Source organism: Vitis riparia, chromosome 18, assembly GCF_004353265.1.
Source record: "Vitis riparia cultivar Riparia Gloire de Montpellier isolate 1030 chromosome 18, EGFV_Vit.rip_1.0, whole genome shotgun sequence".
Lineage (NCBI taxonomy): Eukaryota > Viridiplantae > Streptophyta > Magnoliopsida > Vitales > Vitaceae > Vitis > Vitis riparia.
Genome location: NC_048448.1, coordinates 31,658,653 through 31,674,301, shown reverse-complemented (window position 1 = coordinate 31,674,301; position 15,649 = coordinate 31,658,653). Strand labels below are relative to the sequence as shown.

The 15,649-nt window shown below is 29.5% G+C and overlaps 1 protein-coding gene across 1 annotated transcript; it reads left to right on the top strand.

Moving 5' to 3' along the window:
• Positions 1–1,858: 1,858 nt before the first annotated feature.
• LOC117906839 (patellin-3-like) lies at positions 1,859–4,785 on the top strand. Its single transcript, XM_034820076.1, has 4 exons — positions 1,859–3,237; positions 3,626–3,750; positions 3,859–4,000; positions 4,090–4,785. Exons 1-4 carry the CDS (start codon positions 1,939–1,941, stop codon positions 4,339–4,341), a joined length of 1,818 nt encoding a protein of 605 aa, XP_034675967.1. The 5' UTR covers positions 1,859–1,938; the 3' UTR covers positions 4,342–4,785.
• The last annotated feature ends 10,864 nt before the right edge of the window (positions 4,786–15,649 follow it).

Below are 15,649 nucleotides of genomic sequence, written 5' to 3'. Positions count from 1 at the left end.
ATTTTTGTTATTTTCACTTATTTTTTAATAATTATTTTAAGAAATAATTATATAAACATATAGAATAATTAAAAATATTATATATATATATATATATATATATATATATATATATATATATATAATATTAAAAATAAGTAAAAAAAAACATTTTACATTTCTAAATAAACTTTTATTCTAAAAAAATTTAAAAATAATTTTTAAAAACCGTTATTTTCATAATTATTTTTACCAAACATTTCCTTAAATTTTTTTCTTTTCTCATTAATATTTCCTAAAATTTTGGAGTTTGGTGCATATCTTTTTTTTCTTTTTTCTTTTTTATGTAATTTATTTAAATATAAAAGGAATGGTAAATTGAAAGGGTGAAAATGGAGATATGGTATGAGCATTAAAGAATGTTTTGACATTATTCTCTGGATGACAGCTCTGTCATGGTGTGTTGTCTTCTGTTTATTAACCAAAAATAAAATGGTAGGGATAATAATGTTGCTTACCTGGACAACCTCTCAACAATATATTAATTTTTAAAATAAAATAAAATAAAATATTTATTTATTGACTATTCTTACAACCATTCCAGTGCCGCCCATTGTTTTGAAATTCTGGAATGGGCTCATTCAAATTCTGTAATCATGCTTTTGATGCTGAGTTCCACAAATTTCACCCAAAAAAATAAAAAATTAAATCATTTAATTTTAATTTTTTTTTAGCTGTATAATTGTTTGGGAATATTGACTACGATAATGAAAGATGATATAATCGGATAAGATTAAAGACAATTCTTATCCGAAAATATTATTTTTATTTATATTTATTTTTTATTATTATTTAATTATTCTAGAAGTGGTAGGAAAAAACACTATTCAAAAGGGTGTCGTTTTCATTTTTTTAGAAAATGATGATGTATAATATAATTTTGATAATTTTATCATTTAAGTCATTTTCATTTGATTTAATGGATTTGAAGAGATAGAATCATCCTAGATGGATTTATGAATCTAATCATTTACAAGTTTTCACTTAAAAAATAATTTGTTTTTTTTTTTACATAAATGTCCCTTGAGACCAAAATAGGATGGGGGGATAGATTTTAAGACTTAGATTTTTTATAACTCTTTTAATCAAATAACCCTTTTTATTTTACGGTGAAAAAAATTTGTATGCTTAAATTATTTTTAAAATTAAGAAATTTTTGTCAATAGGTAAGTACATTGAATTATGAGGATAGGTTGGATGTTATGTAATTATTTAATTTGTATTTATTAGAAAATTATGACACAAGTAATTATCACTATTATATGATTGATTATTTTTCTTTATTTAGAATGATTTTTTTTCGAAATTAGAAAATGGTGAAAATATAATTTTTGCATTTCTATATATTGAAAATAAGAAAAAAATTTAATATAATTTTTTATAATTTTTTTATTTGGAAAATAATGACAACTCTTATTCCTTTTCTTTTAATTTAAATAAAGATTGAAAAAAATGATGCTGAGCTGTATGAATTTTAAGGAATTAAATAAGTTAGGTGTCGTGTAAATATATTAGAAAAATTAAAATATAGAGAATTAATTAAATATATAGCACAAAAAATTGGGGGGGAAAAAGAGAGGATGGAGTGGAAATAGTAAATTGTGATGGGGAGGAAAATGATATAAGGGGAAAGAAAGGGAGAGGGAGAGAATAAAAAGTGAACAAGCACAATAAGGTGGAAAGAATGAGTTGGAGGTGGGGCCCAGAGAGAGTGGCGTACTAGCTGGCAAGCGAGTCTGACAGACTGGTTCCCTCCCACATACAACAAACGTCGCCCCCATTTCTTCCAACCGCCTTATTTTAAGACCCTTCATTTCGTCTTCCTTCTCTAATTCTAGCTCTCTACGCTTCTAATTTTATCTCATCACTCTCTCTCTCTGTCTCTTAATTCACTCATCTATGGCGGAAGACGGCAAAAAGCCAGTTTCTGAGGAAGCTGAGAAGCCAGTTGCTGAAGCTTCCGTTGTTGAAGAAGTTGTGGCTGTGGCTGAGGTGACAGCGCCGCCGCCTGCGGTTCCGGAAGCGGAGGAAGCGGCGGAGAAGCTGAAGGAGGAGGAGGTGGTGGTGGAGAAGCTGGAGGAGGAGGTGGCGGCGGCTGAGGAGGAGAAGCCCAAGGTGGTGGAGGAGGGGGAGAAGATGACTGAGTCGGTGTCGTTCAAGGAGGAGAGCAACGTTGTAGGTGATCTTCCGGAGAGTCAGAGGAAGGCTCTGGAGGAGCTGAAAGTGCTGGTCCGGGAGGCGCTGGAGAAGCACGAGTTCACAGCTCCCCCTCCTCCACCGCCGCCGCCGGCCAAGGAGGAGGAAAAGGCTCCTGCAACTGAGGAAGAGCCCAAAACCGAGGCACCGGCGGAACCAGCGCCGGAGGTTGTGTGTCCACCACCGGTGGAAGAATCAGAGAAGAAGGAAGAGAAGGAAGAAGAGAAGAAAGAGGAAGAGAAGAAAGAAGAAAAGAAAGAAGAAGAGAAGGTTGCGCCGCCGGAACCAGCTGAGCCAGTGGTAGTTGCTGAGGTGGTGGAGACAGTTACTGCCGTCGTGGTCGACGAGGACGGTACCAAAACCGTTGAAGCAATCGAAGAGACCATAGTGGTCGCACCTCCCGCTCCTCCAGCAGAGGAGGCCGTAGCCGTCGTCGAGGAGGTCACTCCTCCACCTCCGTCCGAGGAAGTGCCCCCGCCGCCACCACCACCGCCGGAGGAGGTAGAGATCTGGGGAATCAAGCTCTTCGATGACGACAGGACCGATGTCGTCCTCCTAAAATTCCTCCGTGCCCGAGATTTCAAGCCTAAAGAAGCCTTAACCATGTTGAAGAACACTGTGCTATGGCGAAAAAGCTTTGGAATCGAAACTCTTCTGGGAGATGACCTCGGAACCCACCTGGAGAGCGTGGTGTTCATGGAGGGATCCGGAAAAGAAGGCCACCCGGTGTGCTACAACGCATACGGAAAATTCCTGAACAAGGAACTGTATCAAAACACCTTCTCTGATGAGGAGAAGAGGCAGAACTTCCTCCGATGGCGGATTCAGTTCTTGGAGAAGAGCATAAGGAAGCTGGACTTCAGTCCCAATGGCATCAACACTATCATTCAGGTCAACGATCTCAAGAACTCCCCAGGACCATTCAAGAGGGAGCTCCGACAATCCACCAACCAGGCCCTCCACTTGCTCCAAGACAATTATCCCGAGTTTGTTGCCAAACAGGTATCTCCCCTTCTCAACTCGTTAGTAGTTATTAGATTACATGCTTGCTGTCAGTGTCTTTTGTTGTGAGCATAATCAAGATTAGGTTGAATAGTCTTTAATCGGCTTGATAAATGATCCAAAAGCTTCGGCCTTTCTGCAATTTTCAAGGTGTTGAGTTTAGAACCTTCATTCTTGATGAGTTTTAATCCTTTGGATTAATTGATAGTAGTTCTAATTTTTGGGAAAATTCAATTGAATTGTGTGGCTGCGTGTTAATACGAGGGATCTGTTTTTGTGAAAGTTCTTTATCTTGAATGTTCTATGGTGGTGTTTGGCAATGAATGAAATTAAATTGAATCATCTGCTTTGGTGGGAATCTGAATCATGTTTTGGTATTTGACCGAAGATCTTTATCAATGTTCCATGGTGGTACTTGGCCTTCAATAGAATGATCAGTCCTTTCCTGACTCAAAGGACAAAGAGCAAGTTTGTATTTGCAGGGCCATCAAAATCCGCTGAAACCCTTTTCAAGTGAGTGAGATTCGTTTCATTCTTGCCTTTGTCCAATTGTCTTTGATCATATTTCTCTCGGTAACATGTATGTTTTCTGTGGTGTGTTTGGATGGGGTGGGAAAACAGATATATTGCACCTGAGCAAGTCCCAGTGCAATATGGTGGACTGAAAAGGGATGGTGACACTGAATTCTCCATCTGCGACCCTGTTACATTGGTCACCATCAAACCGGGATGCAAACATGTTATTGAATTCCCATACTCTGAGGTGGGTTCTTGCAGCCATTTCTATGATATGGTATCGAATTTAAAGTTATGTTCAACTTCGAAACGTAATTTGGCGTTGTTGAATTGCAGCCATGCCAGCTAATTTGGGAACTTCGCGTTATCGGATGGGATGTGACCTATGGAGCTGAGTTTGTGCCGACTGTCGAGGAGGGGTACACCGTAATCGTCCAGAAAGCAAGGAAAATTGCCCCAACCGATGAACCAGTGATCAGCAACAGCTTCAAAATTGGGGAACCAGGCAAGGTCATTCTCACCATCGACAATCAGACCTCCAAGAAGAAGAAGCTCCTCTACAGGTCCAAGACTCAACCTTGTGACTAAGCTATTCAGAATCAACGCCTTCATTGAAAAAGCCTCTGATCTCAATAGCAAAATAAGAAGGGTTCTTTTGTTTTAAGAAAAGGGGTTTTCTTTTTTTCTTTTTTCTTTTGTTTAAATTTACATTTAATTTTAAAATTTAAAGTTTGGGGGATTTTTATTTATATTTTTTGTTCTTTGGGTTTTTGGGTGTGGCATTGTTGGAAAAACAAAACATTTACTGGTGAAGACAATCTGGGATGCAAGGGATGGAGATGCTTGTTGACTGTGGACTGGACAGAAACCATTGTTGTTGCTACTCACCACCTGTAAAATTTGTGTAAATTTAATGGTGTCGTCTTACTTTATGTTATATTTCTCCGACATTTATAAGTCATTGTTCATTTGTCATTTGTCATTAAATATGTTCATTTGCTCTATAGTTTATATAAACTTGAGTTTAAGCTCTGCTTGTCGTGTTGCTTTCTCAGCTTGAAAAGGGTAAATTTAGGGTGAAATTACATTCTTGACCTTACAAGATCACACCTTTGACTTTGTTGAAGAGGGTAAATTTTGGCCCCCTTTGTTTGTCTGAACTTATAAGATCACACCTTTGACCTTTTGTACTTTTCAAAGAGTTCAAAAGTTTTGTAGATGTTTTAAAATTGCTCCAAAATGGAGCCTAATAAGAGGATTTTATTCATAATGTATGCAAATACGAGGGTGTCAAAAAGTGGGTTAGGTGGAGCTATTCTGGAGCTATTCTCTACAAAACAAGTCGGGATGATAATGAGTTGGGTTTTTTTTTATATCTCGACCCTATTAAAGATAGGGATGAAAATGATCCGTGTTAGGATTGGTTTCGAGGTTTTTTTAACAAAAGAACGTGAGTCCAAATGTAGTCTTATTAAATTTAAAAATAATTTAATAAAGGATTGGATATGGGAAATTCTCATACGTGTCGGGATTTGGGTAAACATGTGGAGTTGGATTATTAGTTTGAAGATTAGGGCCATTTTTTATGAATGTTTTTAGAGGAGAAAATAGTAAGAAATTAGTAAATTATTTGGTTAGAGGTTGGAAGAATTTAGAGGAGAGATGAGAATTTGGTGGAAGAGTAAAGAAGAAGGTGGTTTTTGGGTGAGAAGACTGTCACAATCAGGGTGCACAGGCCCTTGTGCTTCACAAGCCTAGAGCTAAGGGGAAGCATTGAAAGTGATGGGGGTTTTACTAAAGGAGGTCATTGAAATGATTGGGGGGGGGGCCTTCAATGCCCTTCAATGCAACTCTGGGTTGAAAGAATATTCATACCTGCCCACATGCACTACAGTCTCATTCATTTACGGTATGATGTTATGGGTAGATGAGAACTTTTTCTCCCCTTTTGAAGGGTAAGACAATGTATTTTTCTCATGGAAAAATTACAGAAACTTTCTTTTTATTACAAGGAGGACAATGATTCACTTTTTCAAACTAAGAAGATTTCTTTTTGTTTAATTTTTATAAATATACCATTTATACAAATTGAAGAATAATAAAATTAATATACAAAATGACGAGACTAAGGTGGGATTTGTTTTTTTTATACTTAATTTTAAATAGAATTTAAAATTAAATCATGCTTAATTGTTTTTGTAATATTTTATTTTTATTAAGTATTAAAAAATAAAAAAAAATTAATATACTATTTTTAAAAAAAAAGTTAAATATTTCATATTTTTTATTCAATCAAAAATTTATATTAAGTCATAAAAAAATAGAAAAATAAATAATTTAAATTCTAAAAGCAAATTATTTTAGCAAAAAATTAAAAAAGCAAACACCATTTAAAAATTCGTTTGATTATGATTTTATGAACTGTTTTTAGTTTAAAAAAAAATTAAGTGTATGATAGAATTTAGAAAACATTTTTTAAAAATATTAAAAATTCATTTGTGGTATTTTTAAAAACTACTTATAATGTTTTTCAGGAAAACATTTGAAAAGTAATTATTCAAAGAAAAGCATTTTCATTAAAAACACTATCATGTGTTCTAAAAGTATGTTTGACAACAATTTTAAAAAATGTTTTAAATATTTCTAATATTTAAAATATAAAGAATTTTAAATATTAAAAAAAACTTTTAACACTTCCTAAAATCACGATAAAATACACTTTAAATTACTTGATGCAAAGCAATGACTCGGGAATAAGATAAGGTATAAAAGTGCTTAGTCTTTGAAATTTTTTCCAATTTGATACCAAACAATGCTGAAAAGGTATTCTTAAAAGCAAGATTAGTCTTAAATTATGGTTGAATGTATTTAGTTTTGGTTTAGGAATCCGTCCCATTGGAGGTGGGGGGAAACTAGTGAGTAGTCCATAGCCACAAGGATGATGTGATGGGAAAATGGATCTTTTTTTGGTCGAAGAGTAAAAAATTAGGGTACGTGTCCCTTTTTGTTATTGGGCAGAAGGACATCCACGAAATCTCCTTTTGCATGTCAATCTTTGGCTCTTTTTTTCTCAACCCTGCATGGTGAAATTTCACCTAAACGACGGAGGGTTTGCAAAGTCAAAAAGGCATGAAAAGGATTTCAAGGAAATAAAGTGATGCAATGTATAGGAAAGAGTGATTGCATAATTCATTATTCTCTAAGTTTGGTGACAAATAGGAACTATCAAATTGTCACATTTTTGTTCAAAGCAAAACCCCCTTTTTATTTTCTCTGCCCTCTGCAGGAACAGAGTGTGCTTTCTTCCACTTTTTTTTTTTTATATAAATTTCATTATACCTTAAGCATGTGTTTGGTTTAGACATATCTTTAAGTGAAATTAAAAGGAAAAGAAAAAAAGAAAAAAAAAAGGAAAAAAACCATTTAACTTATTTTACTCTTTTATATAAATATTAAATATTTTAATAATATATAAATTTTTACTAATTTTAATTATATCTCATCTTCTTTCATATTTCTCTGTCAAGACCAAATATGAAAAAATGATTATTTTTTTAATAATTTTTTAAGAACCAAACATACCCTTAGTAAAATTGTCATTATGATGTGATAAATTTTGAATAGGTAAAGAAATGTTATAATAAAAAAAAAATTAAAATGAGAGTTAAACACCAAGGAGTGAAATTTAATCTAAGAAGTAAAATCTTGTCAAAGTTCAAAAAATATAAATTAAATACCACTTTTAACATTAAAAAAATTATTAAAATAGAGATCTAGGGTGAAAATAGTTTTTGTTGATGGTTTGAAGAGATAAAATTTTGTTTAAATTAAATTCAAATATGAAAATATCTTTTAAATTATTTATTCTTTATTAAGTTACTATGCCTTTATATATAATATAAGATTTTTTCAAAGGATTTTTCAAACACTTTACATAAAATAATTGAAAATATTTAATCTTTTTTTTTTTCAAAAAAAAACCCCCCATTTTCAAAACAAATTCTCAAAAAAAATATTTTTGTTTTTATTAAAAGTTTGTCAAATGGTTTATTTTTTTGAAAAAATTCTTGAATGTGGGCCCTATCATTTCAACCACAAAACAAGAAGACACAAGGAAGTTTGGTATCTATTTTGGGGAGGATTGCTATGTAAATTGCAATTATTAATGTTGATTCCTCAAACAAGGTGTTTGGTACCTAATCATTTTCTCCACTCAATAAAAGATGACATTCATTATTGCTCATCAGTCATCATCCATCATGTCATGTACATGGGAAGATAGATGATCTAGCTCTACTCTAGTTTTAAAATATCTTGAAGAGACCCCACCTATCAATTTATCAAAACAAATTAAAGTTATGTATATCTTATCATGTCAAGGCTTAGATTCTTTGTATCCCCCTTTTTTTCTTTTTATTTTTATTTTTTTTAAATTAAAAAAAAAATGGGATTTCTAATAGTGTTTGGTTGTCCTTTTTAGGGGGTTCTTTTTCTTGTAAAGCATGATTAGATGCAATTGATTATATTAATGGGTTTTGGGTGAAAGGAATTTGTATGTTGTAAAATTGGATTATTCATTGAATTTGGGTATGTATTGGGTTGTTTTATTTCATAGACAACACGTGGGATGGTGGGTTACCCATTGATTCTTGAGAGGAAATGGATCATGGTGTCTCACAAAAGGTAGAGTGGGACTCCCATACATATGTCCTCTACTTTTCAGGTGGATGTCTTTAGGGTTTTATTTATTTATTTATTAGTTTTTTAATTACATAGAATGGTGCCCTAAATTACGATTTAGACCCAAGCCCAATATGAAATCATGATTTTAAAAATCCATAAATAAATATATGAGGATGGTGTTTTGATATTATTATTTTTACAATTTGTTCATATGATAATCGAAGATGGGTGTCCTAAAAAAATTAGTATATTAAATATAATTTTTAGTCTAAGTATACTAAGCCACTACAGATTTCAAATTTTATATGTTAGTACCCTATAAATGTATTTTATATATTTAAGATTAACTGATTAAAATGGATGAAAAGATTCCAAATTTATAAAACTATTCTTTTCCATTTTTGAACCTGAAGAGTAACTCATTTTTAATATAAATATCTTTCAATATTTTTATTATTTACATGTATTTAAAAAATGTTATTTTTATAAGAAAAATGTGAGGGTATTCTGGTTTAAAATAGTTACTTCTTTGGATAAAAAAAAGTGGAAAGTCAAATTTGTAATTTTATATTTCTCTTGTCTCTTTTGATTGGTTACCCTAAATTTAATTTTTTAAAGAATAAAATTTAATTTTTAAAGAATTGTTAAACACTCTTATAAATAAAATTTTATATACGAAATAAATTTATAAGGATGATAATTGATGAAATTTGAAACCAATAATGATCAAGTGTGTTTACACCAAACTTGAAGGGATCTCGATGAAATTAACGTGTAGAACAATAAAATGATGGTGAAACTAATAATACAATTAATATTTTTAAAATAAATAATAGGGTTAATTATACCTTATTTCCTAGAATTTTTAGGTTTTTTTTTTTTATTTTCTTGCCTAGCTAAAATCTAGTTATACCCTACAAGATTTCTACATTGCATTTTGTCCCCTACAAAATTGTGGGACATTGTGTTTGGTTCCCTTACATTCAAAAATACAATCATTTGCAGTAAATTTACTAAATAATGTCACTCTACATTTATTTTAATTTCTTAACTTTTATTGTTATTAAAAAAATTAAAATGGAACAAAAACCAATCTAAAAAATAACAATGGAAATAAACTTAAAACTAAAACTAAATAGAATTCAAGTTAAAAATTAAATTAAATAAAACTAAAAATAAACAATAGAAATAAGAAAAAAATCAAAGTAATAACTCAAAGCAAAAAATAAGAATATTTTGATTCATATATGTAAAAAAACATACTCTTATCTTCTTTGTTCTTTGTCTTGATTATTTATTTTTATTTTATTTATATTTTTAATTTGATTTTATTTTATTGTCATGTTTAATTTAATTATAATTTTAATTCTAATATTTTTTTTTAAAATTATAGAGTGACACTATTTAGTTATTTTGGAGAGTAAAAGATTAAATTTTAAATGTGAAAGGTATTGTACAAAAAGGAGGATTTTGAAAAAAAATGTAACAAGTTTAAAATATATATATTTATTAAAATACTACACTTTTGAAATTATTTTCAAATTTATTATACTTTTAAAAAATTCAATTGAAAATTGTCATTTGAAAAGATGGCTTTTAATTCATGTTATAAATAGTGTCAAGTGCCATTGAAGTAAAGCTAAATTGAAATAAAGCTTAAAAGAGTGTCCACAACCAAACAATGGATAAAATCCAAATAAAAAAAAAAATCAGGAATTTAATTGAAATATTTACTAAACAAAGAGAGAATGACAAAAAAAAAAATAATAATAATAATAATGATTTTGAGTTTTTTTATTAATTATAAGGAATAAGAATAAACCATATATATTTACTATAATGCCCTTTTAGAAAAAAACTATATTATATTTATTTTTAAATAATTAATTTTTAATTTTTTTTTAATATGACTTTGATTATAACTCATTTAAAAATACACATAAATATAGTAAATGATATTAAATATTTAAACTATACAATTACTTATTAAAAATAAGAAAAATAAATTTTAGATAATTTTAACTTAAATTGTGTCCGCAGAAGTTTAAAATTCTCTATTAGTAATGAATATTTGAATGAGAATGAAGCTTCTTAAAAGGTTTACAAAGTCATGATATATTTATGTAAAATAGGAAATTGCTAAAATAATTATCAATTTATAGCTAATTTTATTTTCTTCCCTATTTTTCATACTAAACCAAAAATGAAAAAAAAAAAAAAAAGATTCTTAATATCTTTTGGAACCAAACATTGTGTAAAAATAAGTATTAAAAAACCTAATTGGGATTGGACTCTTCTCTACTTCTCTACTCATGCTCGGACAAGAGATAGATGTTACCTTTGATGATTTTGATGGTGCTCGTTCTTAGTCTGAATAGAAAAAGTCAATTAGTTAAAAGTAATATGTTCATATCAACTAATATAACTAAACTGAATCTATTGATAACAAATTCACTTTAATTATGTTAATTGATATCAATATATTACTTTAACTAAAAATAAAAAGTCAAATATTTTTACTTCTTCCATTCATCCAAAATACAAACATCACACTTCTTTCTAGAAAATTTCTCTAGTAACATGATCACAGTAAGACAATCTTGGCCTTAAAAACTAACTGCTGCCGTTGCAGTAAAGGTTGGTGAAATCCATGAAATGATTAGAAAGAACTACAAAGTTATCTACACAATATACAACAATCTAGATGAAGATTATATCCTTAATAATAACATATTCACTACATAATGAGTACATAAGAAAAATTAAATAAATAATAGAAGTCACACATGCATACAAATTTATAAGTTCATACACCCACATATTCCTAGTGGTAAGTAGTTGAATTGTTTTTGGGGCAACTTAGGAAAGAGAAAACCCACTCAAATTCAATTGAAATAGAGGAAAATTAATGTTGCAGATTATCTCATAATAGCACGTCTTTGTCCTAAAACCAGGAAAGCATAAAGCAAATCCATTGTACCAAGACAAGAATCAAAGGAGGCTTTTGTATTATTTAATTATAATTGAAGGAAAAACAAGTGGCAATGACTCGCATATGCTATGTGGGAAAAAGACATACCAACTTCCGTATCAGGATGATTTTTCCTGGGCATTTATTTAATAGATTGTGTAGCAAGAAGTAAATTAATACCCATAACATACAAGTTCATTACATAATCAATCATTGCAGTCTAATATATTCTAAATAATAAATAAAATTAACATAAAATATTTTCTTTTACATTATGTCACATCCCATGTTTAATACAATCATAATATGATATGGTATCTTATTATTCACATCTTATAATAATTTTTTTTCTTTCTCCTCATTATTCATGGCAAAGAAGACCCTCAACAAGCATATTTCATAGCTAAACATGTGACTAGCACAAAATATTTGAACTCTTTGAAGGCCTTCAATATTCGTCGACTCACCTTTCAATTGAGATTGCAGTTTAGCCACCTTCCTATCATTTGAAAGAACATTAATTAAGCCATCGATCTTCTATTACAGTCATGTCCCCTGTGGGTTTTTTTTTTCTTTTTCCTCTTTATGAGCATGACTTGAAACACTTGATTGGTGGGTCAATGATTCTTCAAACCCTTATTGTTGCCCGATGCCTTGACTTTCCATATTGACATCTACCCTATATGGGAAATTTGCATCATCTTCTATTACATATTTTCACTCATACTTGTTGCACTGATTGCATGATCTTTCCCACATATTTCCCCTAGTGCATGGAAATATGCAAATGGCTTTGCATATAGTCTAGTCGCATCCTTATGGTTCTACAAGTTCTTCATAAGAAATAACACGTATAAGTTCACATGAAAACTTATCAAGAACATAAAATAAAAAAATAAAAATTGAACATTGGATAGAAAATTTATTTTTAAAGTATTTTTTACTTACGTTCTTTTCGCACATCACCATGATTCTCTCATTGTCCCACCTAAAGCCACTTTGGAATAACATTTTAGACAAAGCAAAGTATTTCCCCTTCAATGTCTTCACCTTTGAATCTCACGCGGAGACACTTTCAATCCACTTCTAGGCATTTGGCTTCCATTATTGCTTTATTTAGGTGAAGTATTCATTCTTAAATCTTGTGTAGATTCCCACTAAGATTTTTAGTGTAACTCTTGCAATGATGCAACTAATTGCAACTAATGCCGCATGTTCTAAGATTGTCTAGTATTGTTTGTTGATCCCTCTTCCTCACTAAGTGTTATTTGTAGTAGAAGTCATCCTATACATTCTTAAAAGTGGAAGATATAGAAGTCCAACAACTAATATTTAATTAAAAACAATAAAGTCAAAAAACCAATATTTATAAAGATCCAACCATCAATATTCATGAATTCAACAAAATAATAAAACTAAGGTCTATAAAGTTCCAAATACTATAAGGAGCCAAAAGGGAAAAAAAAAATGTAGTGTTTTTTCCGATTCAACTAGGACATGAATTACTTAAACAACAACAATGAGCATCACTTGTCTAATTCAAACATGCATACTCTTTGTTAGCTTGCCTTGTATTAAATATTTCAATCGCAAAGTTTTGTCTCCATGTGTTCCACTCATTTAATGGGTCAACTACATGCATCAATCAAGTTAGTATCAACAACATTTTCTTCTAATGGTTGATTCTCTAATTCATATCCACCACCATCTCCCATCTCCCTTGATATAAAATTGTGTGGTATGGAATACATAAAAATTATACGACATAGTGTTTTAATGTCATAGAACGAGGGGCTTCTAAGTATTGACCTACGCATTTTTAATATGCCAACACACATGTATTTGTTGACATTCCTAGTACTCAAAATGCTTCATATGCACTCTTGCCATATATGTTCTTTTCATATCACATGTTTCATTTTTTTTGTAAGGGAAGGATAGGATGCGATGTTGAGATTAAATAGTTTATCTTATGACATCCAATGTAGATGAATTGGAGATGTTAAATTTAGATGGGTCTTGAACTTGATCCATAACCAATGCTCATATTTGATTTGAATAGGTATATATCACCATATCGACTAGTGAAAACAAACTAATTCAATTTAAATAATCTCAAGTTACATAAGAAACAAACATTCTTCAAGAGAAAAAAAAAGTCCATTGTCACCAACTCCACATATGGTTTAAAGAATTCATATTATACACCTAATATTTTAATATGAATTTTAGCCCTATTTGAATTGGTTTTTGAGAAGCCAAAAATTCATTTTTAAATCAAACATAAATCTTTTAGTAGTATTTGGGAAGTTTTGATTACAACACTTATGACTTTTAAAACTACTTAATATATAAACAAAGATAAATATGGTAATTCTTCCAAAAGACATTTTTTGACTTATATGGAAAGCCCTATATATTTTAATGAAGCTTTTAAAAAAGAAAATTAAATTCAAAATATATCCTCTTTTACCCATTACTAGACATTTTTTTTCTAAAGTTTTATTTTATTTTTATTTTTTTTTTAAAAAAATCTTCAATACTTATTAGTGCTTTAATCTAATATTTTATTTTTATTAGTGCTTTAATTATTTTGATGTTTAACAAAGTTAATATCTATTGATGATAACATGATATTTATCTTGTTATTATTATTCATTTAAATATAAGACTTTTAGGGTTTTACTATATCCCAAATTTGTGACTTATATGTTTTATTTATTAGTCACATTTAATTGCTATTTTTTTTATATTCTGGTTTAGAAACTGTGTAGTTTGAAATATTAATTATTATTATTACTATTATTATTAGGTGTGATGAATTTATCATTAGATAAGTATTTATTTGGTATAAAATAACATTTAAATTATATATATATCAAGAAGACAAAATAGCCTTGAAAAAATAATAAAAAATTTAATAAATGTTTTTCTTAAATAAAAAAAAAAGCTTTTTAGTTTTTTCTTAAAAAAAAAAAAACAAAAAGCTTTTTTTAGCTCTAAAAAGTTCTTTAAAAATATCATTTTGAAATATAACTCATGAAACAAATAAAAATCAAAGTTTTTGTTTTTGGGTCATATTAATAAAAGTAGAAATAAAAAGCTATCCAAAGCCTTAGAATGTAAAGGATAATGGTAGCTTCTTTTCATTTATTTAAAAGGAATATTAAAAAGATAAAACAAAAATAAAAAAATAAATTAAAAATAATCACTGGACCTACTTGCATGTGCCATTGGATGGAAGAAAAATATGAAAGAGGCTAAAGTCATCAACCAAAGGGCAAAAGCAAGGCAACTAACAATGGAAAGCCCAACAAACCCAATCCCATCAATGGAAGCAAAAGTAATCATCAATAGAAATCACATATGCCAATATGATTAATTATCAACCAAAAAGTGCATTTTCTTATAAATTAAACTTTGTTTCAATAATTTCTAATTAACATGGATGAAAAATTTTCTATTAGGACATGAAAAATAATTAAAAGCTTGAATTAATTTCATCTAATGATTGAAAATTAAACTATATTGCCAATAGTGATTAATTATAAATCTATAATTCTACTGATAATTCTGATAATTATTATAACCAAAGAAAAAAAAAATTATGTTTGCTTTTATCATCTTTTCTTTTATTATTTTTATTCCCTCTTTTTTATCAGGCTTATTGTAGGAAAAATATACATTTTTTTGTCAATTTTTTATATCTAGGAAAATATATCATTTTCCTATTCTTGATGGATAAAGAAAAATATTTTATACATTATTTATTATCTGTATGTCATTCATCATATAAATAGCTTAACACAAATTGTGAATCCATATTTTTTATGTGCGTTATCATTTGACGGTGAGACTTGTTTTTATTATAAAAAATCAATTTTTGAAATGTTGTAGTCATCACTTATTTTTGTTTATTTTTAAAGAAAAAATAAAATAAGAAATAAAATCTTGATGTTACTCCTTTTTTAAGGATGTACAAAAACGTGTCTGCAAAAATATTGAGTCTAAATCCAAAAATCAAGTTACTTATTGAAAAAGTGTCATAGGATAACACTCATCGAATCCCTAAAAGGTTTTTTACTAAATAAGTGAAAAGAATTATAATAATTAATTAATGAATCATGGATACAAAGAAACAACATGAGTATAAATATACAAGAAGACATGGTGATAAGGAACGAAAAACTATGATAAAGATATGGACTATGTATACTAGAAAATCACAAGATTAATGTCAAA

Excerpts from the sequence above, each read along its gene's own strand:
- LOC117906839 (XM_034820076.1), top strand. The coding sequence starts at position 1,939 with ATGGCGGAAGACGGCAAAAAGCCAGTTTCTGAGGAAGCTGAGAAGCCA. Across the intron at positions 3,238-3,625 it reads CCGAGTTTGTTGCCAAACAG|ATCTTTATCAATGTTCCATG; the intron begins GTATCTCCCCTT and ends ATTTGACCGAAG. Across the intron at positions 4,001-4,089 it reads TTGAATTCCCATACTCTGAG|CCATGCCAGCTAATTTGGGA; the intron begins GTGGGTTCTTGC and ends GTTGAATTGCAG.